This window comes from Streptopelia decaocto (genome assembly GCF_964273445.1).
Source record: "Streptopelia decaocto genome assembly, chromosome: 1".
Taxonomy (NCBI): Eukaryota; Metazoa; Chordata; class Aves; order Columbiformes; family Columbidae; genus Streptopelia; species Streptopelia decaocto.
This window is the reverse complement of record NC_138663.1, coordinates 147,140,025-147,167,995: the sequence shown is the minus strand read 5'-3', so window position 1 is coordinate 147,167,995 and position 27,971 is coordinate 147,140,025. Positions and strand designations below refer to the sequence as shown.

Here is a 27,971-nt window from a genome sequence, read left to right as displayed (position 1 = left end):
TGATATATTGTAATTTTGCAATTGATGATAGGCAAGCAAACGAAAAAAACCCTTTTAAAAGGAATCTGTAGTAATACAGTTGGAATGAAACTTGCTGTGACACAGTCTACTAAATAAAGGCAACCTGTTTATTTTATCAAAAAAGCTTTTATTTCTATTACACTTCATATATAGTGTACTACTAAGTGAGGATAATTTGTTTAAAAAGTCATGTTGCTTTCTTCAAAGTCTGGCCGTTCCTTTACTCTTGCTGTTTTACATGAACAGAAGGAAAGCAGGGTCATTCTACCTGAGGGAGGACTCAGCCTTGCCCAGTGCAGCTCTATAGGCAGCAGCTATAGGAGGATAAATGGCATTAGTAATCATCATAGTTGACACCTGCTCCGTGCCTGAAGGTGTGTGGATTTTGTGGGCCAATTGGTGAATCTTCATCATAGTGGTGTTGGTAGTATCCACCATAGTATTCATTACGAGCATGCCCTAAGCTTGTCCAGTAGGAGATGTCATCTTCAAATTTCTGCCAGGAAAAATTAAAAACAAAAGATAAAATACTTGTTTTCCAAGCTCTAAACTTTACAACAGAGAGAGTGAAATGGAAGTGGTGCAAGAGGTTCCTTTTGTTTCTTTCTGATATTCACATCCTTTGAGGATTTGTCAAAACAAAATCTTTGGATCTGAGAGGTTTTGTGACTTGTGCTATGGGATTATCAGGGTCCCAAGGGCAGGAATTGTCCTGCCCAGCCTCACCTGGAACCCCCATTCACACCTTCTGCCCACAGTAAAGTGCTTAAACCAAAAGCACTTTCAATTGAAAGATGCACTGAGGACATTCAATATTTCTATTACCTTTTTAGTGGTGGACTATAAAAACCTTTCAATGTTTTGTACTTAAAAATATGAAGGTTTGGGTTTTTGTTGCCCCATTCCTTTAGTCATTATGTCCCTGGTTGCGAAGTGGGTGCAAGAGGCTTTGCATTATGTCTGTGATCTTTCGTTCCCATTTTGCATGGATGAAAACAAACATACAGTGCAGCCTTCTAGCTATGGAAATGTAATAAGCAATTCAATTCTGCTCACAACAGCAGAGGAAAAGCAGCATGCAAGGATATCAAATACTTGCCAAGCCAAAGCCTTTCTATCTGAATGACTCTTTGGAAATATTTTTGGCTGAGATTTGAAAAAAAAAAAGTTTTGCAAAATACACAATGGGTAAGTATGGCCCAAGTCCTTTGCCGGTACAAACAGTTATTTCATTGTTAAAACTGTGTCTTAATACTCAAGAAAACCTACTAAGTGGATTCATTGTATCCCACAACAGGCATCATTTCAGTTTTTGAAATGCACACAGGAACTCAGAGAGGAATTCATCTTATCTGCATGTTTGGTCCTTGTTAACTCCTAGTATTTTCCCCCAGTCTTCAGCTTCTGATGCATAAACCCAGTTTCTCTGTTTTTCCTATTCCTATTGGGGGAAGGGGATACAGCCATGCTATTAAAAAGTCACTGTTATCTGCATAAGGTCCAGGAGCAACAAAAAATGTATCCTTTGTTATTTCAGTCCAAGAAAAGGATTATATTTTTAATTGTTCCAGCTTTGAAAATGAGTGCATTCATCTTTTAAGCAATCCACATAGCATGAAGGTCCAAAATGTGCTCCAGCTTGCCTGTGCCAATGCAATCTCATTAAACGTATTCATGCAGCTGACACAAGCCAAGAATTCAACATCTACTACTATTTTTACCTCTTATTAACGCAGAAATTATTCTACATGTGGGACTGCAGCTAAAGCCACATTTTGCGCCCTATTTCAGCATCTGTTTAGTAGAGCTTTGTGCAGAGCTGAGAACTCCTGATTCCACTCCAGTATTTTCAAAAACTAACTGTTTTTCAAAAAAAGTATCCTTCTGATTTGAAGGGGGGTGGGCTGCACACTCTGACAGAATTTCACCTTTACATTTAGACTCAAGGCACAGCTGCCAGTGCTCATGATGGTGAGGAGCTGCCTGCCCCACGGAGCCACAGGCCTGCATTAGGTACGTGACGTTAGTGCGGTTTCATTGAGGAATGCCAATCACACCCAGCTTGGCATGGATTTCTCAGCGTGTTTAAAAGCAGACTGATTAGGCTGAGGCTGCCAAATTAATTTTCTGAAATACAATTGGTTGCTGTGGGTCTGGCCACCTATTTCTTGAAGCAGACTTTGTTTTTAAGTCTGGTTGCAATTTATTAAGCTTAAAGTTCAGTAGCAGACAAGAACTCCATGCAAGATTTGAATGTAATTTTTCTCTATTAACAAATTAATGCAGAAATCTCTAGTAAATACAGAGCTTACACTTCTGTGCAATATTCACTGCCTTAAAATAATGAAATCACAGTGTCTGTGAAGAAAAACAGTGCAGCTTAGAAGCATAGAATATCCTGAGTTGGAAGGGACCCACAAGGATCATTGATCCTCCTGTCCCTGTATGTGACAATCCCAAAATTCACACCATGTGTCCGAGGGCGTTGTCCACTCTCTTCTTGAACACTGTCAGGCTTGGGGCCGTGACACCTCCCTGGGGAGCCTGTTCCAGTGCTCCACCACCCTCTGGGGGAAGAACCTTCTCCTAATGTCCAACCTACACCTACCCTGGCACATCTTCCTGACACTCCCTCGTGTCCCAGGACTTGAGGTCCTACGCCCTCCAGCTTCTCCTTGGGTCCCCCTGTGGCTGTGCATCCACACTCACAGCCCCTCAGGCTGAAGCCCTCCCAGCCCTTGGAAGCCCAACACTCACCGCCTCATCGAACCCCAGGTAGAGGAACTGCTGGTACCACTGCTGGACGTCAGGCTGGCTCCGGTCCCACAGCTGGCGCTTGTGGCGTCTCAGGCTATTCAGGAACTCCTTGGCCACCGTTTCTTTCACTGATACCTCAGGCTTCACGGCAACAGGGGCTGAAATTAATTTCCCCCCAAAAGACACACCAGAAAATTTTTAGGCAGTCAGCCTGAAGCACACTGTATGGAAAAATGCTTCTTGCATTGTGCCACCACCTTTGTGCTTGGCGGCGCAATGCATGCCGCAGCAGTAATAAACTCAGGGATCAGCAGTGTAATAGGGTTTCTCAGTTACCCTCATACTCTTGGATTTTATAAAAGCTGTTCTGAGCTCAAAGGCACAAGCTAAGTAAGGAATTTAAATAAATAAACCCAAAGCAAAAGAGAATAAACACGCTGTGTTTGTGCTTTCAGGAGAGAACAGGAGACTGGCCTCTGTGTGCTGCTGCGGCAGGAATGGGAATGAAGATGAGACATGAAATTAAAAAGCCCAAAGCAGATGGAGAAACACTGATAACTCATTAGGATAAAGAAAGGCATAAAGAGATAGATCTTTGAATCTGTTGTGTAGAAGCATAGCTTTTGAACAATTAGTGCTACAAAATGACATGCATGCGTGAAAACAAAAGCCCATCAGGCTTCCATAGCACACAGCTTGGTGGATGCAGAACGCCCTTGACCTGCCAGACCCAGATGTGCCACCCAGCCTGCCCCATGCCGAAGAGACAGGCTGTTTGCTGCGGCTCCTAGAGGAATTTATTATAATGCCTCTGAAAGGTACAGCTGTGAGAATTGGCAAGTCCCCTACTAGGCACATAAATGATTTTCTCTTGCATGATATAACATGGTATGATGTTTGGTCTTCCTGTGGAACAAGAAGCATGCGTAGGAGTAGGAGGAATGTCTTGGCTTCAGAGGGTTCATTGCATTGAGGGTGAGACCAGGAACATGGGTGTGGATGGTGATTTTTGGAGGACGTGAAGGAAGCAGAAGGGGAATTCAGGTGGAGATGTGAAAATGACTGAGATAGGAGCCGGGCAGCCTCACAGGGGGAGGCAAAGGACTGCAGTGGGAAGGAGAGTCAAGAGGCAAAAGTGATCGATGAGTTGTTGCAGGTAGAGTGGGAAACAGCAGGCTACCCTGCAGTGATGAGCTGGAAACTGATAACTCAGCGTGCACTGGAGCTGAGTGTTATTACCGGCAAGTGGGACAGCTGAACAAATGTCATGTGAATGAACCTTGTAACAGGGAGGCTGCCAGCAAGGGAACCAGTGCCGTGTACTTACTGCTCGCTTTAGCGCACAAATGGAAAAGGGGAGTGAGGCTGGAATAAAGAGGCTGCATATGGCCTCCCTCATCACAACAAGGCTTTGCAGTTCTTCCTGGTCTAGGCCACGGTGTCTGCACCCTCAAGAAGCCTCCCCCAGGTGGTCCCTCTCATCAGGGGACACGAACAAACAAGCCATCTGCCGGTGGGGTGCAGGGAAGGCGGCTGATGCAAGTGGGCTCTCCTAGCTGCATGCAAGTATTGCAGAATGGTGAGGCAGGGAATCTGCATGCCAGGAAAACAGCTGTGGATGTGGCATATGTTTTTAGGGCTGACAAGAGCTGATGGGTGATGGCAGGGAAAACCCAGGGAGAAATCAGGCAGGCTCGCAGAAAGAGGAAGTCCGCTCTGTTGGGCTTTAGATTATTTGCCTCAGCTACAGAGCAGGCTGAGGGGAGGCAACCCAAACTCATGGGGTGTTTTAGACTGCCCCCCATCTGCTGCAGTGCTGCTCATCTCCGGCCAGCTCCATTTCCATCCCTTTCCCTCAAACAGCGAGCCATTCGGTGCATCTGCCCGCTGGCCATCATCTCTCCCAGAGAGAGAGCAATCTTCCAAGAAGGAAGCATACATGGGGCCAAGAGGACGAAAAGAACAAGTCAAAGCATCGCAAGCAAGCCTGGTTTGCACATTTTCTCCTCTGCATCTGAGCCAGCAGTATTTCCATGCATTAGAATTCCTTGGAAAAGCTTGTGACTTCCCAGAATAAACCAGATAAATGCCACGTCTGCCATGCACACAGTGGAAAAGGTAGGTGCTATACACTGCATGGAGAAAAACATAGGCATACTGCGTGAGGCTGGGAACCCTGGTTTTCAGTGGGAGCTGGGATAAGCAGAGCCTCTAACATTGCCAGTACCGAGTCCCAAACGGACAGGCAGGCACAGGCTCCGTATGTGCAGGAGGTTTTGGTGCGGTACACAGTGAGAGCTCTACCAGCTTTGAACCAAGTGCTTACGTCCTGCTCCTCTGACTGCCCTCTTGGAGCTGAAGGTTGAGTGACAGTGCATTGGCAGTTCTGACCGATAGCAACTAACTCAAAGGCAAAATAAGGGAAAGCACTTTGCTGTCTCTTTACTTACCTTCTCGTTTTTGAAGCATCAGTTTAAGCTTGTTTGCCCTTGAAACATCTAGAGAAGTAAAAATAAACCACACACATTTACTAAGAAGGAAATAACAAAAAGATCATATCTTGAGAAACACTGGAAGTATTTTTGTCATAGCTCCGGACCACAAGGCAAAAACCCTGCAGCAAGTTTCTCCCAGTGCCTCCCTTCACTCCTGGTCCATGCTCGAGTGCAACATGCACTGCAAAGAAGCTTCTGACATCCTCTCCCCAGCTCTCCTTGGTAAGAGAACCCCAATACTGGCCATCTTTGCCAATAACATTATATTTTTCATCAGAAGACCACACTGATGAGGGGCAGGTTAACAACCGGACTGCTTCAGGTTTCTTCCCAAAGCCCACCAAGGCTGTCGTCCTGCTGGAGCCCTTTCCCAGAAGGGATCCGAGGCTTTAGCCCAGGGCCGGGCAGTGCAACAGGAGACACGCAAGCGCTCGGCTGCTCCAAAATGCTTTATTCAGACGGAAAAGAAAAAAAAAAAGAAAATTTTAAAAAAAAAAAAAAAGGCGCTTTTAAAAGAAGATGTTTAACTTGCAGAACTTTTGGAGCGACCGAAAGCGTGCGGCTGCGGGGGATGCCAGGCGAAAGTTGAAAGTTGTTGTTTTTTTTCCCGGGACGTGCCAGGTTATGTTTTCCCTCCCCGCATCCCGGTCCGTGCGCGGGCGCTCACTCACCGGGGGCCGCGCAGAGCAGCGGGAGGAGGAGGAGGAGGAAGAGGAGGGCGGCCCCGGGCAGGACCCCGCGGGGGCACGGCGCTGGCATGGCGGCGGGGGGCGGCGGGCGGCGCGGAGACCCACCTGGGCGGGAGGAGACGGAGAGGATGAGCATACAGACGGAGCCGGAGCGCAGGGAAGGGGCGCGCACGCCCGCCCCACGCCGCGCCCCCGCCCGGCCCCACGCCGCACCCCCGCCCGGCCCCCCGGGTGAGGGGGCCGGGGCAGCCGTGGCTCGATGCGGATCTGCGAACCACCGGCGTGGGGGGAGACAGCGCTCCCGGCCCCCACCCCGTGCCGCCCTGGCCTCGGCATCGGTGGGCGTCCGTGGGCTTGTGCCCTTTGCGCCCAACCACGGAGTGAGATGCGTTTCGGCAGGAGAAGGCGACACTCCGGGCAGAGCTTTGGTTTTGTGGTTACACATCATCCAGCGCGACTGGTGAAGAGCTTTCAGCAAATCACGCAGGCTTTTCTTACAGAGGAATGTGAAAAAATAAATAGATATAGCATGTCGTTGAACATTTCTCTACACATTAAGCCAGTTTGTCAGGGGCCTGTGACAGCAGATGAAAATTGGGTGCTTGTCTTGGTGGGAAAACAAAATCAGAATCAACCAAAGGTTGCTTAGTTCACGGGTATTTTCCTCTCTCTCCCTCTCCTTCCCTCCCCCTCATCTCCCAAGTCCACAGAAAATCAGAATGCATTGTAACTCATCAGCCTTAAAAAATAATTTGAATTTCTTTTTCTAAATATAGACAGATTTAGCTTATAGTAAGAACTCAGGGACCAAAAGCCAAACTCACAAACAAAAAGAAGTCCTTGCTCAGCAGGATCATAACTGTAGTGGTGCCTAAACTTGTGCTGCCTTTTCCTAATTAGAGTTTAAGCTCCTGTCAGTCAACTCACCTTCTCTCAACTCCTTCCCCTGCAAATGCCAGAAACAGCCCAGAGGAAGCCAAATTAAAACTCTATCCTGGGACACAAACCTCTCCCCTCACAGCAGAGACCCACGATGCTCAGGAGACCATTCTGGCATCTCACGTCCTGCTGAAGCTGTGCCAGGGTACAGCGAGGAGCGCAGGAGGGATTTAGGGGGAGGCGAGGATGAGCCAGGAAGAGCCAGGCTCTCTGTAACCTACTTGTGAGAAATCTGGCAAATGCCACTGCCCTGGTTCCCTGATCCAAGGATTATTTCCAGATTGGTTGCAGCTGAAACATGAATATGTATATATATTCATGTATATATATATATATATATACACACACACTGTATACACTGTATATCAGGAGTGTCAAATTCATTTTCAGCAGGGGCTGCATCAGCCACACAGTTGCCTTCAAAGGGCTGAATGTAATTTTAGGACTGGTAAATGCAGGAGTAGTTACATTTATACAGCCCTACAATTACATTCAGCCCTTTGAAGGCAACCACGTGGCTGAAAATGAGTTTGACACCCCTGCTGTATATATTATAATTGTCTATAAATATGTATATTGAATACATGTTTGTATACAGATATACACATGTGTAAGGCGAGGGAGTTGTAGAGCTGTACAGTGGTGTGGCAGCTCCCTGAGATGTGGAGTCTGTTAGTGCTATTTCAGGCACAGCTAATTGTGGGTGTGGGACAAGATCCTATGGCCAGCTTTACCATTCACTATAAAATGCAGCAGCAGCACCAGCACAGGCTGGTCCCTCAGTGGTTCCCCAGCCCCAGCCTGAATGTTGCTTCAGGTGACCACCCCTGGTTGACCCGTGCGTCTTTCCTTTGGTGAAAAAAGTACCTGGAACTGCACCCAAAGCCATTTCCCACCTCCCTCTGTCCCCAGCCACCCTCAAGCTGATGCTCAGGCCTCTCTGCTCATCCCAGTTAAAGTGGCAGTGGCAACAGCTTGAAAAAGTGATGTGGTCACTCCAGCCAAATTGTCCCTTGTTCTCTGCAGCCTTTGGGGGGGCAGAGCGGGAGGGAGCAGCACGTTCCAGACCCCTGTGATGGAAGCACTCCTGTAGCAGACCAGTGTCCCAGCTCAATTCCCATGCAACTTTCCTTTCTGTCACTGCTTTTGGGTGTTCTTTCCCTATAGCCCTATGTTTCAACAGTCAGCAGACTTGGCATCATGCGTTGGAGCAAATGCCCCTTTTTCTGAATCAATGCACTCTTTCATCAACTTAACATTGACAGCCTCTTTACTAAAACCACCAGAGGTTTTTGGAAAGCTAGTCGTAGAATATAGCTGGAAGGGACAGAATTGAAGAGCGCATATGGAATGCTACAAGAAAGAGTCATAATAGTTTATAAAAACAAGGCAATAACTAGTGACTATTTATTGTCTATTGATATACTGGCAAAGGCAAAAGGTGTTTTGTTCAGCTGGTCAGTTTGTAACAAGCCTTGCATGGGAGCTAAGGCTCTGCAGAACTTGAGGTGCTTGGTGCCTCTGGGCCAAAGGAATGCAAACCACAAAACCTCCTTTGGATACCACATACGTCACGGTAAATCAAGAAACTGTTGAGATGAAGTGCTATCTGGTGAAACCCAGAGATGGATTGACTCAAGTGCAAAGTTATTGTAGAAAATCATTGCTCTGGTGGTGGAAGAAATGATTGACAGAAGAATGTAATGCTCAGGGTTAAGCTGAGAGCAGCATCTTCCCAGAAGGGGTCACTTGCTCAGTTCAGGGGACAGAAGTTTATGACATAAAGTAAAAATGTTGTGTGAAAATATAACACCAATTATTTTCAAAGGCAGTGGTGAAAGGTGGCTGGTGTTTTTCCAGTAGCAATCTTTATTTCTGCTCCAGGTTGTTTTAAGGACTAAGGCAGTGTTGTGCTGGTGTTGTAGTAAGACACATTTTTTTTTTTTTCTGCTGAGCTTGTGATTACTACATTGTTGTTAGAAGTATTCACCTTTGAGTGAGTATCCATGTTTATTGACATGCTTGCGGTATCTGCTATTTGCCATGTAAAACCACAGCCACTCATGTGCCACTTGGCTATGGTGGTGTTTTCCTGGGTTCTCTCCATCAGCAGTGACATCAGCCTCTTTAAAACATCCCTTTCTCCAGCATGGAGGAGTTTAAGCCTTATTTTAGGGCTCGGTTTGCCTCTGCTGGGAGCCCTTGGCTGCCCAGCACCCAACAGCACTCCAGGTAAGCAAGTCTGTGCTAATGACGTCATTTGGTTAAATCTTTCATCAACACAGCTGACAATGGTAGACTCTTGGTGTCAAAATTTTGTTGAAATACGTTAATTAATGTTATCAGCAGGACTGCTCCCCAAACAGCTCTGGGATGAGGGATGGTGAGCAGGGCCCATTCCATGCATGGTGTAAAATCCCATCGAGCCCCTTAGCATATTGGGGACCACTAGTTTAGGAGTTGCCCACAGAAGGATAGCAGGATGGAGCTGGCGGGTTTTGTTGCTTCACCAGCATGGGGCTGGACTATGGTCTTCAAGTCAGAGACAGAAATTTGGGATCAGTCCAACAGAAAACCACTCTGAGCCTGACCTTGAGAAACAACAGGCAAGGAGCTCACTGGAGCTGGAGAAATCCTAATCGCTGAACCTACTGCCAGCCAGTGTGGCCTTCGGAGCCTGTAGGAATCAAAGAATCATAGAATCAAGTCCTGAGTTGGAAAGGACCCACAAGGATCATTGAGTCCAACTTCTGTCCCTGCATAAGACAACCCCCAAATCCACACCAAGTGTCTGAGGACATTGTGTGTGTTTTTTTGAGGTGAGTAAAGAAGATCCTAGTTGATTTGTTAAATAGTTTTGCAAGTTGTTGCATATTTGGTGACTGCTTGGGCAACCCTGTTTCAACTGCATGATCTCTGAGTTTACACATAGTAGTTTTAAGTCCAGTGACTTCTACAACTACTCAGAGTGTCTTGGGCATGTGTGGCTGTCTAACTGATATGAACTAAACAGGGGAAAAAAAACTCTCTGCCTCAAGGCATTACTGAATTTTTAAGTGTTTGAATTTTTCATTGCTATTCTACATTTTGTCTAAAATTTAGTACAGAGAGGTTCCTCAATAGCAGAGAGACACCCCTGGTTTTGCCTCTTATCACAGTAGCTGCTCAGAGCACTGTGTTGTATTCATTAAAATGTAAGAGATAGTGTCAGTAATGGCCATTCAAGGATAATCAGTAAATCAAAGTACAAAAAATAGGGGTAAAAATATTGGTCTTGGTTTCTTCCCTTCTTCCTTTATTAGGCTTCATGTTTCTAAGTGCTTCAACAAAATAATATTCTTGAATATAGTGTAGATTAAATGCTTATGTAATCATAGGACTCCCAAAGCTGAATTTTCAAGGAAAAAAATGCACCAAATATAATGAGACTTATGATAAAATAGTGAGACCTGGCATCAGCATAAGTTAGTAGGTAAATAGATAAACTGGACATCGGCCAGGGGTTGCAGGAGATGTCTTTTGCAATGAAGCACCATGAAGATTTTAATGATCCACTAAAACAACCCATCTGGTCAAGAACATGGCAGCATTGAGCAGTGGTCTCAACACCCAGGAAATGGTTACTTTCTGTTAACGAGATTTTTACAAAACCTCACAACCATATTGCCCTGGCCACCAGCCTCAGGACAGAGGCACTTGGAACTCCAGATTGTTTTCTGCAGCCTGTTCCAAGAAACACACAGGAGTCATGTTTTTCTTCCAAGCAGAAGGAAGAACATTTAAGTCATCAGACAGTTTCTTCCAAAACATTTTGAGTTTCACGCTACTTCTTCCACTGCTCCAGGGTCCTCCTGATAGTGACAGGACCAGCCCCAAATCCCAGGTCAAATACCTTTGTGTTAGGATAAGCTTATTAGTTGCTGGCTGTGAGTCTCATTGGCCTCAGTGCATGATTTGGGAAACATTTGATCCATTATGTCTCACTTGGAAGTACTATGACTTTGGTCCATGTTACTAATAAATATTAGTGTTTATATTTTCCATGTAAAATAGCTTAAAGTACCCCTGGTGTTGTGGTGTGGTTAGTTTGGTTCAGGTTGTTTTGGGTTTTTTTTTGTGCATGGATACTGCTGATATTTTTTGCAGCTTCTGGCTGATCCTGTCAGATAAGAAATGGTGTCTGTTGGTCTGTCTGTCCTCCTCCCTCCACTAAATGACAGTACTTTGCTGCCCTCAATACAGAATTGACCTTATTGCTCTCATGATAAGCTCAATGAGAAGCAGTTTTGTTCAGCAGCATTATCTGAACATGGCTTCTTCCTTTCAATAGAGGGATACATAATTTCTCTAAGAAATCCTTATCCCTTTTCTCTTCCACTGCCTCCAGTATATTTTTAGGATAAGCCTAGAAGTGTATGGCAAGTCTGCGAGTCAGGTCTAAGAGGAAGGGAGATGGAGAGGGACTGTAGTACACTAAAACATCTCTTTTTACCACAGCCTGATTTCATTTGACTCATCTTTCTTTCACCACTGTCTCCCAGGACTCTTCCTTCTATGCTTCAAAACATTTTTTTCTGAACTCTTATTTCTGAGCTATTTTTGACTTGTTTTCATTCCCTTATTTTATTATTCACATCCAGAATGCATGCGCACTTAAACAAAACAAAACCCCATGCACCAAAAAATCCCAACAAATGAGCTGTGACTACTCAAAGATTAGTAAATGCAAAGTGTTAAAAATCTTAATTTTAGCAACCTGATTTTAGCATCCCTCGTCCTATACATTATTGCTGTCTTAATGGTTTGTACACATTTTTGTTCTTTCCTCAAAACTCTGGACTTATTGGGTGGATGGTGCTCATTTAATGAAAAAAATCTACTCACAGTATCACAGTATGTTTGGGATTGGAAGGGACCTCAAAAGATCATCTATTCCAATCCCCCTGCTGGAGCAGGAACACCTAGGTGAGGTCGCACAGGAACGTGTCCAGGCGGGTTTTGAATGTCTCCAGAGAAGGAGACTCCACAACTTCCCTGGGCAGCCTGTTCCAGTGCTCTGTCACCCTTACTGAGAAGAAGTTTCTTCTCAAATTTAAGTGGAACCTCTTGTGTTCCAGCTTGATCCCATTACCCCTTGTCCTATCATTGTTTGCCACCGAGAAGAGCCTGGCTCCATCCCCGTGGCACTCACCCTTTATATATTTATAAACATTAATAAGGTCCCCCCTTAGTCTCCTCTTCTCCAAACTAAAGAGACCCAGCTCCCTCAGCCTTTCTTCATAAGGGAGATGCTCCACTCCCTTAATCATCTTCGTTGCCCTACGCTGGACCCTCTCCAGCAGTTCCCTGTCCTTCTTGAACTGAGGGGCCCAGAACTGGACACAATATTCCAGATGTGGTCTCACCAGGGCGAGAGGTCTCACCACTCAACCCTGTGGCACATAGTGTTGCCAGTGACCACATGCTGTTCATGGCGATAGAGCCTTTCCCTGAAGAGTGTCCCGCCAGCTGCCTTGTCCCACCTGCCACGGTCTCCCCAACTTCCCAGGCCCCCAACCAAAGCCTGACCACAAGATCATTATTTCCTCCCTCTTTCTTCACCAGAAGGCTGGTTTGGGGACACATCATCATCATGTCAGCAACAGCAAGACCAGGGGTAGCTGTGAGGAGCTTCTAGCAAGCCCAGCCACTTTCAGACATTTAGGCACTGGAAGAGTACACCTCCCCTTGCCACCCACAGCCCTAAATCCCTTTGCAGAGCAGCATGCATGAGTCTCTTCCTTTGTAAAGAGCACCACTGGAGGAGCCAGCCTTTCCAATGCACAGCTCAATGCCTTGTGGTGAAGCCAGCACAAACTGGACGACTGCTGGAAACCAGGTTGTGCTTCCCAAGACAGCTGCCTTACCCTTAGGAGCTGAAGTCAACGTGGTGGTTTGCTACCAACAAGAGGGGGAAACTTCTCTGCCTCCTGCTATCTGATCCTTCCCTTGCTTACCAGCTCTGGCTCTAGTGCTTTTAGGAGCCGATTCAGCATGCTGAAACAGCAGAGTTGTAGTCAGGCTTATTCTTACTGGGTTAGTTTTCTTTGGGACCAGTGAGCTGTGATGGCTCAGGTAGCTGTTTTGCAGGAGTTGGGGCCAAATAAGAAGGCGATAGGAGAATATGGTCAGAAGTGGGAATGGGGTGAAAATGATAAAACAGAACTTCTTCACCTTTTTTCTGGAAGAGGGTACTACATCAAACCCACTCTGAGGAACAGCTGGGGGTCAGGCCCATGTCATGCTCGGTAAGCACTGTCCCCTGAGCAGGTCACTGCAGAGAGAGGAGCGATCTGATCCCATGCACTGCCATCATATCACTTCCTCCTCCTGTGTTTGAGGCTTTAGTAATGCCTAAAACTGGTCACTGCAGTCCAAATTGGTGTCTTTATGACCCCTTAGCTATGACTTGGATGCCTGTTAAATTTAGGCATTCTCTAGAGTGGATTTCTGCCTGCAGAGGGTTACTAGCACACCAAGTGTCCTTGCTGAGCTCTAACCAAAGTTTCCTTCCCTGTGCTTCAGCCCCCTCAGTCCCAGCAGCCTGCAGCGATGTAGGACAGCCTGGGCGACAGGGCAAGCCCTGCACATCTCCACTGCAGCCTCACCAGTGGGGGCACAAGCCTCAGGGACCTGCAGGGACACAGCACATGCTTACTGAGCCTATGCTTTTAAACTTTTTTTTTTTTTTAATTTGAAATGAGGCAAACTGGGTGCATTTTCACAGGGAAGGAAAGGGGTTGCATCTCAGACAGCTGCTGCCCCTCCTTGCTCAGTCTGAAGCCCCTGTTTCCAAGCAGGGGAGCTGGAACATCTCCTCAAGCCTGCCAGGTGCTTTTAGCATAAACAAAACAACTTGCTTTTCCCAGGCAGCTAGGAATCGCATGGCTTGAAACTTTCAGCATCACCGCCAGCCTGCCTGAGGCAGGCCCCTGGCACAGGAAAAGTCTGCCCGAACGGTCAGAACATGGCAAAGTCATCAGCAGCAGACAGCAGGTGATTGCTGTCTCCTTGGGTCGAACACGAGCCTTTTGGAGCCTTAATAACGGGCAGCATGTCCCAGCTCGGAGGATGGTTCTAAGGTTATCAGAGCAGAAACCTCACTTGGATTCCTGACATTATCACATGTGACCTTACACCTCTCTTGATACTCTTTGTGGCTGCTTTCGCTGGCTCTGCTTTATAACTCTGCTTTCCAATTTCACCAATGCCCTACCTGAGCCCTGCATGTGAACAAGCCCATGGCTCTGTTCATTTGATGTCGGATTACCTTTCTGATTCACAGTTCGGTTTGTTTCCAGGAGAGCACACTTTCTGTAGTCTCTCCGTGCTGCTGCTGAGTAAAAGATCGTGACATCTTTAATCTCCCCACGTGAAACCCAGTGCACCCGCCTGTGCTCGGATGCCAGCAACTTCAAAGGACGTGTGTGCCAACCTGGCAGTGCAACAGCTGCGGGGCATGGAAATTTGAGTGGAGATTTTTTTTGCCTGCTGTGATCATTTAGGCATCTGTCCTGCGAGTTCTTCATGTATTTTTATTTTTAAGAGCCCTACGGAATCCCATTTATCACAAAAAAGATTGAATCCCAGTCTCCTGCTGCTACACCTGGATCTCGCAAAACGCCATTGTACAGAAACGTGGCTCTCCTGGAAAGGCAGGCATATCATCCTCAGATCTTTGCTCTCCTGTGGTTGTGATCGGTGAGTGTTGGAGGGGAACATCCCAGGCTCTGACCCCAAAGACTGGCACAGGGCCTGACCCAGCTCACAGCAGTGCCCAGTAGCTCTGCCTGTGCTAATAGGGCTGCAGGACTTCTGAAATGAAGCTGGTTCTCCTTCACTCAAGCAGAAGAACCTGCCCACATTTATTCATGTAGACAGGTCTCTGAGGTCCCTGCTAGATCCTCTAGGCATTGGCATAATTGCTCTCATGCCCTGGAGCTCCTGCCATTGGGGATGGCTGAAACACAGAGGAGCTAATACGCTGCCATCCATCTCCAGCATGTTGTTTCCTCACCATCAAAAATGTCCTGTTGAGCAAGACAGTAAGATAATTCAGGTTTAGGCCTGACAAAATATACAGTTTAACCAGAAAGATAATCTGCTTCTGAAACAGGAATTCTGAAGCTGTAATTTTTGAAGGTGTGGTGAGCAATTTAATCTCTTGCTGCTACCAAAACCAACACAAAAGTATTTCACCTCCTCCTTTCTCAAGATCTGCCGCCATAAACCTTTGTGTCTGACTTTTTTTTAAGAAGACTGCAGTGATTTTTGCTTCAAAGAACAATTCCCTGGTTTAACATCTATTCACAACCTGTGCTGCAGATCTAAGCGAAGGACGGTGGCTGCCTTTATGTAATGTTACCACCTAATGGCCACAATGGAAAGATGCTTTCTCCTGGTAATTATTAGTAACGATGCAATGGCTGTAAGTCTAATACATCTTAGCTGAACATTGCTGAGAGCTGAGGAGGACTTGAGCAGGGTAATTGTACAGGGATGCTCTGGTGACACGGATCTCTCTCTTTCTTTCCCATGTGTGTAGGGATTAGCAGTGTTTAGCTATACAGGAGTGAGTAAACATGCAGACAAACCTCTGAGGAATCCTTGTATCCTACAGAAACAGCAGGAGCATGGTAATGGCTATATGATAGAGGAGGAGAGGTTGCACGGTAGCATAAGATTAGTCATTTTCACTCAAGTAGTAACTGGCTTAGGAATATCTTCTTAAAGATGGTCATTTAAACTTTCATTTTTCATGCTGATTAATAGAGATGCAGGGACAGCACGTGACATGTGATATAACTTTGTTGTTGGTAATCACTTGTTAATCAGAGACAGTAAGATTTGGGTTTGCTGCCCTTTTTACAATGAAGAGAAAACTGGAGGAGCACAAATCGGGCACACTTTGAAGTATGCACTAGCCGACGTGGAAACACATTTTTCAGAGACTTGGCCTGTCCCACTGCTGAGCAAATGTTTGGGATGTGGACAAGAAGAATCCTGGTCCTGCTGATTCAAATGCAACACCTCTTTTTGGGTTCAGCAACATCAACATTTTGTCCTTGATCATTTCATATGAAAGTTTTGAAGCTTTGTCGTGTGGGTAGTTTGGGTTGCCTGTTTCATGAGAAACAGTGCTACACTGAAGAAAAAACCAAAACATAACTAAAGAACCCAACACCCCAATACCAATATAACCAAATCTCTGAGTCATCACAAAGCCACTAAATATGCCTATAGAAAAGCTTTTCCATAGTACTGAACTTGCATGACTTATGAATTTATTTTGCACTGAAAACAAGCCATACTGAAATGTTTGGAGGGGAAGGAGAGAACTGCACAGCAGAGAGAGGAGAGAAAGACACAGCAGAGGGGATGGCTTTTTTCTTTTTATCTGAGCAAGGAGCATATATTGTAATGTATACTTACAAATCTCCACTACTGACACCATTCCTATACAGTTCCCATCAAACCTACAGTCTCAATATGTGAAACAATCAATCAGCCTCCTCCAGCCAGGGAGAGACCCTGCTGCCCAAGGCACTGATTGATTTCCCTGCAAACCCACAGCCAGCTCCAGGCTGCTAGGCTAAAAAAGAAACAAAGTAAAACAAAGGCTGACAAGAATACCTTCATTTTGGTTTCATTATGGACGAATTCTGCCTCTTCTTATTTCAGCAGAGGTTTCTATCCCATAATCATCTCTGGTTTCCGCTTAAACATCATATATTTTGACTTAAAATAAGCTCTTACACACAGAGAAGTAAACTCTTTTATGTAAACAAACAATACAAACCAGAAACACTGTTCAAAGATCTGAGCACATTCTCTGCATAGCAGTACATTGGAAAATGTATCTGCCTTTTCCCGTCCCAGACTATGTGAGCAGCTTCAGGAGTGAATTATCCAAAATGATCTGAGGCTGAGTTTGTGACAAGAATAATTACAGTTATGAAACGTGTATATTTTGTTTACTAATATCGGAATTCTATGCAGGGCTGATGCACGTGCAGCTAGCGAAGGAGTCTCCTTTCGGGAGTGCTTAGAACCTAATAGGATGTGTAATGGGCTCAGAGCGTAACTCCGGAGGAAAAATCTCAGATGGGTGTTAACAAGCACGTGAAAAGTATAAGGCATTTTTCTTGGAATAACTTAAGAAGGACTGTCTTTGACTATGTGGATCTCTCTTAATTAAGGGTAGATTTTTTTTTTTTTTCTTGCTAAAAGACAGTCTCTGCCACAAGTACTCTTTTTGATCCTGAAACATGAGTTTATACAGGGATGTCAGAGGATCTGAATTATGCAGGTGGTCAGCCCAGAGTGATGTCTTCTAGCCTTAAAATCAATGCATCTCTCTTGGATGTGAAAGGAAGGAAAAGACAGGTGGTAGCACAGACTTTGTACATTTACAAATCCCCTCTGAAATTGATTGCTCCAGTTTTATATAAAAATGTCAGCTGAAGCCAACTTTCCTTCAACCTAACCGTTACCTTTTTACCATCAATTGCACAGCAGTGGCTTCAGGCAATATCTGAAAAGGACCAGGGCTGATGACAGAGCTGCAAGGAGCAGAGGGGCTGCAGGTAAGCAGCAGGGCAGGCAAAGGGTGGTAGCAGAACAGATCAGAAAGACCCAGGGGCAAGAGCAAGACCAGATTCTGCAAGGCCTTGACAAATTACGTTCCTTCCCTGAAGTCAAAGACTTGTGCCTCCTGCTGAGGATGAGAGCTGCATGGTAAGAACAATCTCTGTAAGCACAGCATTCACAAAGCAAAAAAAACAAAGATGTGCATTTTCCCATTGCAACATTGAGACCCAACCATCAGACTGGCTGACTGCCACAGGGATGGACTGACACAAGGGCTTATCCTTCCTATAACTGAAAATCCAGGTTTGATCCACGCTCTGCTAACTGTTCAGCTCCAAACGCTTCAGCATCTTTTCTCTGTAACCACACTAGGCGATCAATATTTTCAGGGGCCATTGACAGAGCTTTAAAGGCATCTCATCTGTGTCTATCATTGGGGAGTTTCTCATCTCCTTATACCAACGCATTAGCATTCACATGGAATGAAACTGTATTGAAAAAAAAAAACCACATTGAGTATGAGACCTCTAAATAATACCCAAATGGATTTATTACAGAGTGTCAGTGTGTTGCAACATCCAAATGAACATTTAGGAGACAAGCCCCAGAAAATATTAGATCCCGCACAGTTTCTTTCAGACAGCCCTTTTGTACATCATTAAGTCTTGCCTATAGTAAGTCAAGCCAAACACAGCATGCAAACATTTCTGTATTTCAGCCTGTGTTAAATAAATGTGTTGTTCCTGTTGGTTTTTAATGATAGATGTTTCCCTTTGAGTCTTCGTGCACCAGCATAACTCATTCTACTGTCAGCTTGAATGCAGATGAATAAAATGCAATGTTCAAACATGCATACAAGTGAACAGACGCCCTGCATGCCAAGCTTTTTTAAAATCATGTCTGTCCATCACCATCCCCTGCATTTGTTAAGGGACAGACAATGTTCTTCCACCCTACTCTCATATTAAGAACTTCCCTAAGACAGCTAGAGTTCTGAAAGTGCCTGCAGTCAGGCTTATCCAGGTGAGCTTTCCTCTCCATTGGGCAGTTGTTTGAGGCCAAGAATAGAGTTTGGCCTAAAATAAGACCTTGGCAGGTCTTGGTGGGAGTTCAGTTCAAAGAACCAAGAAGAGATCCGAGCCTGATTTAACTGTGTGCTTCCAAACAGCAAAACCCAAGCAGGCTGCCTTGCCCCAAGTCCACCCCACAGCCTGCCAGCACAGCATTTTCCTGCACCACTGTGTCAGTGAGGGATGTGTCAAGTTGTCACTTCTGACCATTTTTATCAGTCCAGCCAGTGGGACGCTGCGGCTGGGCTGGGACATGTGTGCCCTGGGGGCACCACGGCTACAACTGCATCGCTGCACAGGCAAAGCACCAAAGTACCTTCTGCAGACCTGGCATAAGTCCTCAGGCTATCTGGACTATGAGCCAGTAAAAAACACTTTTAGGAGGGATGGCAGCCTAGCCTTTGCAAATATATTAACTGATGAATAGATTTGAGTATTAAAAGGATACTGCGGCTGCTGCCTTCAGCGGGCTTTCAGGAATCACAGTGAAGCTGAGCTACTCAACATCAAGCTTGCTTTTGTTAAAAATATTTTCCCTTTATTGTACAAACATGGCATTCTTAATTGCATCTATAAATTATTTTCTTTAGTCCTCTGGTATAGGAGCATGAAAGGCAAGTTTTGAAATGTAATCTGACAAATCAATGAAAGCACGTACACCATAAAACATCTGCGCTACAAACTGCAGCTTTGATTAAAGTAGTGATTTTTAGTTGTTTCTTCATTAGACGGCTGCAATAAAGAAAATATTAAGAAACAAACAATAGCATTACCAGGGACTCTCCTAATTTTCCTCTGTGTCCACTCGCTGTCCTTTACTTTTAATATTTTTAGCCATTTCCTTTGCTACGGAGTGTGTATTCACACCCTTGTGCACACACACACATGCGTGCACAGACGGACAAAGAGTATCCTTCCAGCAAGAAATATACCCTGCATGAGGCTACAGACTGCTGAAGACTAAAACATTTCTTTATGACACCCCACAGCCGTTGTCAGGGCAGGAGTAAGATGCCACAGTAATTTTTTCTAGAGAACGCTAACATGTTTTTTGACATTCCTCCCCTTCCTCCAGCAAACAAATATTTTCAGTTTACCTTTAAAATAATATGCTTCCTGTCTCCTTTCCAAATTCCTGGCCAGAAGAAATGACCTTTCCTGCCACAGAACAAGTTTCTCTTTATTTCAGCATGTCTTGCCTCCTGCAAGCCAGGGCAAGAAGCGACCAAGGCTGCGAGCGCGGGAGCCGCGGGACTGCCAGGGATGCTGGGCGTGAAAGGCGCATTTATTCTGCCTCCCCCAAATCCCAGCCCCTCGGCTTCAGGCGTCTGCCCAGCGCTCCCCAGACCAAGTGTGGAGAATCACATTTCTGCTTCATCAGGCTGGCTGCCTGGAGAAAGATGATTAAAAGCAGATGTACCCGTGTTCTCATGTGAAAGGAATTTGGGCTTTTGTGTCAGCTGTACGATGAGTGACCAGCACGGGGGAGTATTTCAGCGCCCTTTAATTTGTTGCAGGTGCTGGGATCCAATATCCAATGGTGCAGCAGAGCTGAGACTCAGCACGTAGGTGTGTGGAGGGATGTCACACCTTGGGTCAGCAGGAGGGCCAGAAGGAGAAGGTACGACCTGCAGGTTCACCCAACTGCAGGAAACAAGGCTCCATCTTGTAAAGACCTACACCCCTGATAAATGCCAGCTATGTTCAAAACCTCTCACGGCTGCAGCAGCAAAACTTGGAGGAGGGGGAATGTCAGGAAGATGTGCCGCGGGAGGTTTAGGCTGGACATTAAGAAAAGGTTCTTCCCCCAGAGGGTGGTGAAGCACTGGAACACGCTCCCCAGGGAGGTGTCACGGCCCCAAGCCTGACAGTGTTCAGGAAGAGACTGGACAACACCCTCAGACACATGGTGTGAACTGCAAGGTTGTCACATACAGGGACAGGGGTTGGACTTGATTCTTGCAGGTCCATTCCAGCTCAGGACATTCTATGATTTTATGTTTTACTCGTGGTGCAATGTTTCTTACCTCTTGTTATAGATAATCCAGGAGGAATAAATGGGATTGCCATCAGCAATATCAAAATAATTTGTTTGAATCTGTAACTAGTCAGGGACAGACAACAGTTGTGGCATCTGGTTACAGAAAAACTCTGTTTTTTAATGGGACATCCAAGTAACATGGCAAATGGCCCAAGGGGATCAGAATCAGTTTAAATAAACTTCTGATGCACTTTGGAGGCACATGATGTATTTCTAGTGCCAGAACAGCTAAGACAAGATGCATATCCAGGTGTGCAGTGGAAATGGATGTACCCATTGGATCATACCCCAGGATGTCTGGCCACATGGGGGTGAATATTCATGACCATAGCACGTATCTGGACACAGAGTGGTGAAGCAGCCACATGCATTCCTTAAGAGCCCAGATACTCCACACAAGCCTCACGTAAAGGCAACCAGCCACACATTCACATGCATGTAGGAGTACTGAAAGGCGAGACTGTATTTACTGCCACTGCTTGGAAGTAACATGATCATGCAGACCTCAAAAATACCACTACTGTTTACTGTGCAAAACCCCATTCTCCTAGTGTAGGGATGTAAACCAAAAGGAACAGGATGTGGAAGCCTCCAAAAGCTTTTTTTGTTCTTCATTGACACAATCAGTGATTACTTGAAGAGATCTGCCCTCTTGGAAGACTAAAATTTAGGTTCAAGTCTGGTCCCTGAGGCTCTAGTGCGGTGAAAGCTTTTCAACAGCAGGGATGGGTTAAGCAATCCCTGTCCTGCCTCTTCCCACACTGTTGTGTTTTCTCACAGTGATCCAGATCAGGGAAGTGGCCTTGGCTGCAAGTACCCCAAGGGAAAAAAAAGAAAAACAATCTCCCCATCACTTGAGCTGACATTCTGATGCACCCTGTTGCTGAGTGAGCCACAGCACAGCAGACTGGAGGACACCAGGCAGGGATGAGGATCAAACTATATGAGACTGAGCCACCCAGATGACTTATGACCATGACCACCCTCTCTTCTCCCTGTGTTGTCAAGGTGCCACAGAGCAGGGGATCCTGAGGGCACCCAGCCCTTTGCTGTGTAAGATAACTGGTTACACTGATGTGGCTGAAAGCCATTCATGGTGGAGCTTCACTGCTCCCTCCTCCTGGCTGCCATGTCCCACAGTACTGTCCCCTGGTCAGGAGAGCCTGATGGCACCTCAGCGTGCCACGGCCAGGGGGTCAGTGAGAGAGTTTGAGGGGGTTAGCTACCTCAGGAAGACATTGCAGCAAAGCTCATGAGTGAGAAAAATCCCAGCATATGGCCTGATCCAGGATCCTTTTGTGGGCTGAGTTTCCCAGACTGGACATCTGGGACATAGATGATTCAGCAAGTCACCTGTCACCCTGAAGACATTCCAGGCCAGGCTGGATGGGTCTCTCAGCAACCTGATCTAGTTGAAGAAGTCCCTGCTCGTTGCAGGGTAGGGTGGACTAGATGAAGTGTAAAGGTCCCTTACAGCCCAAACTATTCGGTGAGTCTAAGAAGCACTGATAGGTAGCAACTTGAGGAGAAACCTTCCATCATACAGAAACTGTAATTTCAGCTAAGTGAAAACTCTGCATAAAAAGATTTTGTACACAGCCACCTTTTCATATAGTCTGTGACTATAATTCTGCATTTGTCAGAATCAAAACTTTCTTGCATAGGTCCAGTATGCAGGAGAACAGCTCTTAAGCCATCCCCCAGCTCAGAGGTACAAATCTTTAAACTCTGCAACCAGTTGCTAAGATTTTTCCTTTTTAATAACTAACAAAATAATGATTATGAAAAAAAGTCATGAGACAAATCAATAAAGCCTCAGTGAGACTTTTGCCTCAGTAGAGAGCCGTGTGTAAAAGCAGTAACTGGAGCAAAAAGCTATTTCTAGACAGATGCAAAGGGAAGGAAAAAAAACAAAGGAGGAGTTTGACGAGTCATTAGTCTGAATTACTGGAAAATGCACAGCAAACTGACAGGTAGCTTCCAGCAAATTTCTACATAAAGGTTTAGCAGAAACATCGCCACCAAAGCTCTGAGAGGAATTAGGAATTTAATTCCTGATCACTAAGAAAGCTTCAGACATTAGCCTGAGGAAGCTTCGATATTCAGAAATCTGACGATGCGACTGTGATGGGGAAATGTCAGCAGAAGGTGGCTGCTTTTAGCACCAGGGGAGACAGACAAGAAGAGAAAGAACACAAATCCTGTTCATGGAGATATTTTATTTCAGATTTCTTGACCCATATTATTTAAATAGCACGTCAGCCCAAATCAGAAAGAGACACAGTTTCTTTTTTTTCACATTTGTGATTTTCCTTCTTGTTGACAATAATAGCAGCAAACAAATCCTTCAGTTACTGAGCCACACAGTAACTAAACCAGCTATTTTGAAGAAATTCTTCCTGTTCTCCTGCAGACTCTGCCTCTTTTGGCTGTTGCCCCTGCCTCCTCACATTCCAGCCATGGCTCTGCTTATACATCTGTGTTTCACAGTAACAGTAACTCAGGCTGGAACACATTTATACTTGTCTCCCTTACGCTAATGGACCACACTATGAATGACCCCTTCTGTAAGTACACGAGCGAGCTCTCAGAGCCAAGCAGTGTTTTGCTGAAGGCGTCAGCACACAGGTAACCTGCTGCTAGCTTTATTCTGTAAATAACTACAGCAATATTGGGGGGGGGGGGGGAGGGGAGGAAGGCCAAAAGCCCACAGCACCCCCTGTCCCAGTTAAATGAGTGAATTCCATCAAAATCCTCCTCCCCTTCAGACTTCAATACTTGTCTAAAGCAGATGGCCCCATAAATAATACAACCTAGGAAACCCGATCAGCTACCTCTGGGATATGCTTGAGCTCCTGTCTCTCATAATATCATCGCTAGATTAGCTCTGGGAATTCTTTTAATTTAATCCTTTTAACAGGTCATGTGCACAAGAAGCGGTGACAGAAAAATTAGATGCATTTGGTTGGGCTAAACCCTTGGTAGCCTGGAGCTAGCATGTCCCTGCTTGCTGTTTTCGGGGACTTTCACCCCCACATTCAGTTCCTGACCCCTCACTCCCTGAGCCTGAGGCAAGGGAGACCAGAACTGATGTGGATGAACATGGGGAGGATGGGAAAGAGGGAGCTGGGGACAGAGTATATGAGCAGCATCGTCCCATGTAGCCAGAGGGCTCAGCAGGAAAAACCATCCTTGAGACAGCAAGTGCTTGCTGCCTTGTCTGAGAGTGGAATATGTCATCTTCATTTTAGGACGTAAGACACAAATGCATAAATTCCCTTTTCCTTGTCTTTAGTACCCGCTGCTTTTTCAAATTACTGCATTTTAACAGGTGTGCAGGGAGGTCCCATAGGTTTTGTTCTCACCCTCACCCAACCCCACTCCAGGTATCTGGGCAGAAATACCAAGTATAATACCGCTGATGAGGTGGATCCTTCTTACAGTTACCCCTGTAGTGATGCCAGCCTCAGGGCTTCCTGTTCTCCTCCTCCTCCTCTCCCTCCCCTGCTACAGGCTGAGCTCCACATAAATTGGCAAAATTGGCATCGCGGCAGTCCCTGCTTGGCTGATCAGGTCCTTTGCAAGTTGAATTTCATCTCCCCAGTATCCAGTCTGCTGCAAAACATGTTTATAGCACTGCTCTGTGAATGGCTTCAACAAAATGACCCCAAGTATTCAAAAAAAGAAAATAACCAACCTTCTGTTTTCTATTGTTAAGCTGTATGTTCCCAAGGCCTGGGTGCACAGAGGTGTCGCCCAGTTTTATCTGCACAATTCAGGCAGCAGCGAACTGTGATGGAGAGTGTGGAGAAATGTGACTCTTCCGAATGATTTGCCTGCCAAGAAAATCTCATTGCAGACCCACACCCTGACACTGCACTCTAGGCCTGAATCTGATGCTCTTAGCATGGGTACCGCAAAACAGCCCCCTCTCCTCAACTTCCCCTGCCACTCATCCCCTCTCCTGGTTCCTCCAGGGAATGAGCACAGCTGAAGCCCTGGTCAGGTTTGTGCTACCTTCGTTGCAGACATTTGCAAGGATGGATGTGCAGGATGAAGCTGGGGAAGGAAGCACGTCCATAGGTACAGGGGAGAGGGGCAAGTGCAGAGACTGCTTTTCATGTCTGTGGAGCCACTGTCTGGTCCCTGCGGTCACACTGCTGCAGCGGGAAAGCCCAAAGACCCGTTTAAGGGTTTGGGAACTACTCTGCTGCTTTAAAAAAAAGGGACCGGAAAAGAAAAGCTGGGCTTGAGTTCTTATCTGGAAATGCCTGCAGGGTGCAAATATTTTAAAGTAGCACTGCTGAGACTGCATGCCTTTTAAATCATAACAAATCATATCTTGCATTTCTGTAATGCCTTTCATCCTATGTTCTCTTCACAAACATAAACACATGAAGTTCAACAAGGCATCTGAGGAAGTATTTTGCTGTGTGGGAGCTTTCACATCCCAGCTCAGCAGATGAGCAGACATGTGGGGTCAGTAGTGGCCTGCCACCCCATGTCAGACAGGATATCTGAGGTACCAGTTGGAACATGATCAAGATCTCCTGACCACCAGCTTTATGCTCAAGTTAGGAGACATCTTTCCCTGGTAGCCCTGCAACTTTGTTTGTCAAGAGACTGGCTCATGGATCCAGAAAATAAAGTTTTGAGCAGGGGGAGACTGCCGGGGACAAAGCAAAGTCAACTTGTCTAGCTGTTTTCTTTTGAGTATTCAGTGTCTATTCAATGCACTGGAAATGCAGAGATGTCACCCCATTTAGGTTTCTATCTTCTGCATGCCTGGTTGGTATCCTACTGGAAACCGATTATCAAGAGACACATTTACTGTGTGGCGAATCAGAATTTGTTATTATCACCACCCCATTAATTTCCACACACATCTGCTGGAGTACTTGTTTCTGCCTGTGTCTCACATTTATCTTCATCTAATCCACTTTTTACTGCCCTTGTCTTAGTGCCAGCAACTATCATGAGGCACTGTAAACACTTGTTAGTTAACCATTTGCAATCGTCAGCTCTTCAGACTCCACATTACACTAGTCGTTGGAGTTTAGCGAGTTTAAGTTCTGCGATATCGCAATTATTTAACTACATAATGAAATAAGTCCAAGGAAGCATCCTGAGCCAGTCCCAGTCCCCCAGGGGTGGGAGGGGAGAGGAAATCTGGGATTTTCAAAGAGATCCAGGAACTGAGGAGCCCAGTTCCACCTGGATGTCAGGTGAAAGCCCTGCCAGCTTCCTCTAGAAAGCTCAGCCTAAATCTTTTGATAAGCAAATAGTCAAGAGGTTTTGCATGTCCTAAGCCTTCTTCAGGTCCATCACCTGCCTGAACATGCCCCAGCAGCCCCCACCCTTCTGGCTGCTGCTGCCTCTCCGAGGCAGCAGGAAGGTGGGATGCTGCTGGCTGATACGAAACCTCAGCCTCAGCAGCCTTTCATCTCCTGTCTTTCAGCCACTGTCCAAATAGGACATGTCCCTAGTGAAGGGGAAATGTTGCTGAAAAGACAACACATCCTGCTCTCAGACACACTGGCTTCCTATCTGCGCCTCCTGCCTACAGGACACCTCAGGTTAAAATGTTTTCTGCTGAATCAAAAATAATTTCTCCCATACTACCTGACAGCCTCTTTTCCTCTGTCAAATGTAATTAGCTTCCCCTAATTAAAGGGCTGCAGCCAGGCTCAGCAGGAAGCTGGAGGAGCTCAGTCCTCAACAAGCAGCTTTTCACTTTTGCTCAGTATTCAGGCAGCTGAAAGGCAGGAAGGCCTCACCAGTCTCCTCTGGGGCACCCCATGGTGTTGGCCATCTTCTCTTTGGAGACGTGAGCACAGCCCGGGCTCCAGTGGCCAAGGAGGCTGTGCTGCTGCCAGGCAGGGGTGGGCACCCATGGGACACCATGCTAGCAGGTGGTCTATGCTCAGCATGGCCAAGACCTGTAGATGTTAGCCAAAGGTTTCTTCTCGTCTAGTTCCACACCTGGTAATGTGCTAAATAAAATGTAAAAGAGGGCTCGATACCATCTTCCAGCAGCAAGTGATTGCCTGGTGCGCTGTGATCTGTCCCATTCAGATTTATTGTGCCCTGCTGGAGTTACATATCTTCTCTCTGCCTTCATCTGAAGTACATACCTAGTAGTTGTACATTGACAGGAGAAAAATATCCCCCCAGAGTCCCCTGGGCAACTCCACGAACCCTGGATGTAGGGAGGTTTGTTGCACCAATGGCCTTAACAGCTCTACCCAGGTGCAGAGGGCTTCCCAGCCTCTCCATGGAGCAAGAAGGAGACAACAAATGGCAACCATCATATTTTCATCTGCACAGCCATCTGCAGTAGTTCAAATTATATGCATGTGTCCATGCCGGAATCTCCTCTGCTCCAATTTTCCCTTTGCACCTGATCTCTCTCTTGCCTACTTACCCCTCCATGACTTTATACACATTGTGTGAAGTCAGTTTTGAAAGAGCAGCATTTTGTAAGGGACATGCTATCATAAATTTACAGAGGTGCCTGGTGTAGTCATGAATAGCCCACCTCCTTTCCCATTCAGGTACTGTGACATCCCGTTAACTTTGAGAATAGCAAATCACATCTTGTGGCAAGGCTGAATTCATCTGACTTCAATTTCTACCTGCCTGATCTTGTTATCCCCTTGTCTGCAACTTTATACCACCTCACCATTCCCTTATCAGATTGATTTTTCTGTGTGTAAGAATATAAGTCACCACTCAGCTTCCTCCTTGGCAAGAAAGTCAGCCTGTCTACCTGAAGTCATACCTGGGAAGGCTTGGTCTCCTGGCTGAGGGTCACCCTGACTGTCCTCCGCTGGACTCTCCCCAGTATTTCCTCATCCTCCGTGTGGTGTGGACCCCATAGTGGGCATCTCACTCCTGAAGTGGTCTCATTCGTGCTTCACAGAGGCACAACAACGTGCCTGCTTCTGTTTGATGTCCCTCTTGTGCATCATTGCCCTGGGATGTTGTGTCAAGGAAGTTATTCATAAGCACTCTCACAGATTCCTGAGACAGACTCTCCTGTCTTACAGGTACTCCTTATATTTTACAGGTGGCAATTTGCCTCTATTTTAGAAATATTTGAACATGTTTTGGATGCTGATTATTAACCAGACATTATTCTTTCTCAGTAACCTGTCATTATCTCTGTAGTTTCATCCACTAACTTTCCCCCAGTGCATTTTCTTTTACAGCACAGGCTGATTGTGACACTTAATGATTTGAGTATTAGATGAAATTTTGCCGGTTAAAACTCTTGAAGTGTGTGTGGGGGCGTTTTGTTTTTGTTTTCCACACGTCTTCTTGACTATAA

At 45.9% G+C, this 27,971-nt stretch overlaps 1 protein-coding gene across 2 annotated transcripts; it reads right to left on the bottom strand.

Annotated features, from left to right (window-relative positions):
* Nucleotides 1-110: 110 nt before the first annotated feature.
* Nucleotides 111-19,860, bottom strand: ECRG4 (ECRG4 augurin precursor). 2 transcript variants are annotated; one of them, XM_082060112.1, is made up of 5 exons: nucleotides 19,698-19,860; nucleotides 5,945-6,067; nucleotides 5,229-5,276; nucleotides 2,779-2,936; nucleotides 111-517 (listed from the first exon to the last, which is right to left on the bottom strand). In XM_082060112.1, the coding sequence occupies exons 2-5, from the start codon at nucleotides 6,030-6,032 to the stop codon at nucleotides 356-358; spliced, it is 456 nt and encodes a 151-aa protein (XP_081916238.1). In that variant the 5' UTR covers nucleotides 6,033-6,067; nucleotides 19,698-19,860; the 3' UTR covers nucleotides 111-355. The 2 variants fall into 2 exon arrangements, with proteins under 2 accessions (XP_081916238.1, XP_081916237.1); XM_082060111.1 differs by lacking the exon at nucleotides 19,698-19,860 and having other exon boundaries at nucleotides 5,945-6,425.
* Nucleotides 19,861-27,971: the final 8,111 nt, after the last annotated feature.

Coding starts and splice junctions, on each gene's coding strand:
- ECRG4 (XM_082060111.1), bottom strand. CDS start 6,410: ATGATGTGTAACCACAAAACCAAAGCTCTGCCCGGAGTGTCGCCTTCT. Junction 5,277..5,944: donor GCTGCTCTGCGCGGCCCCCG/GTGAGTGAGCGC, acceptor TTACTTCTCTAG/ATGTTTCAAGGGCAAACAAG. Junction 2,937..5,228: donor GATGCTTCAAAAACGAGAAG/GTAAGTAAAGAG, acceptor AATTAATTTCAG/CCCCTGTTGCCGTGAAGCCT.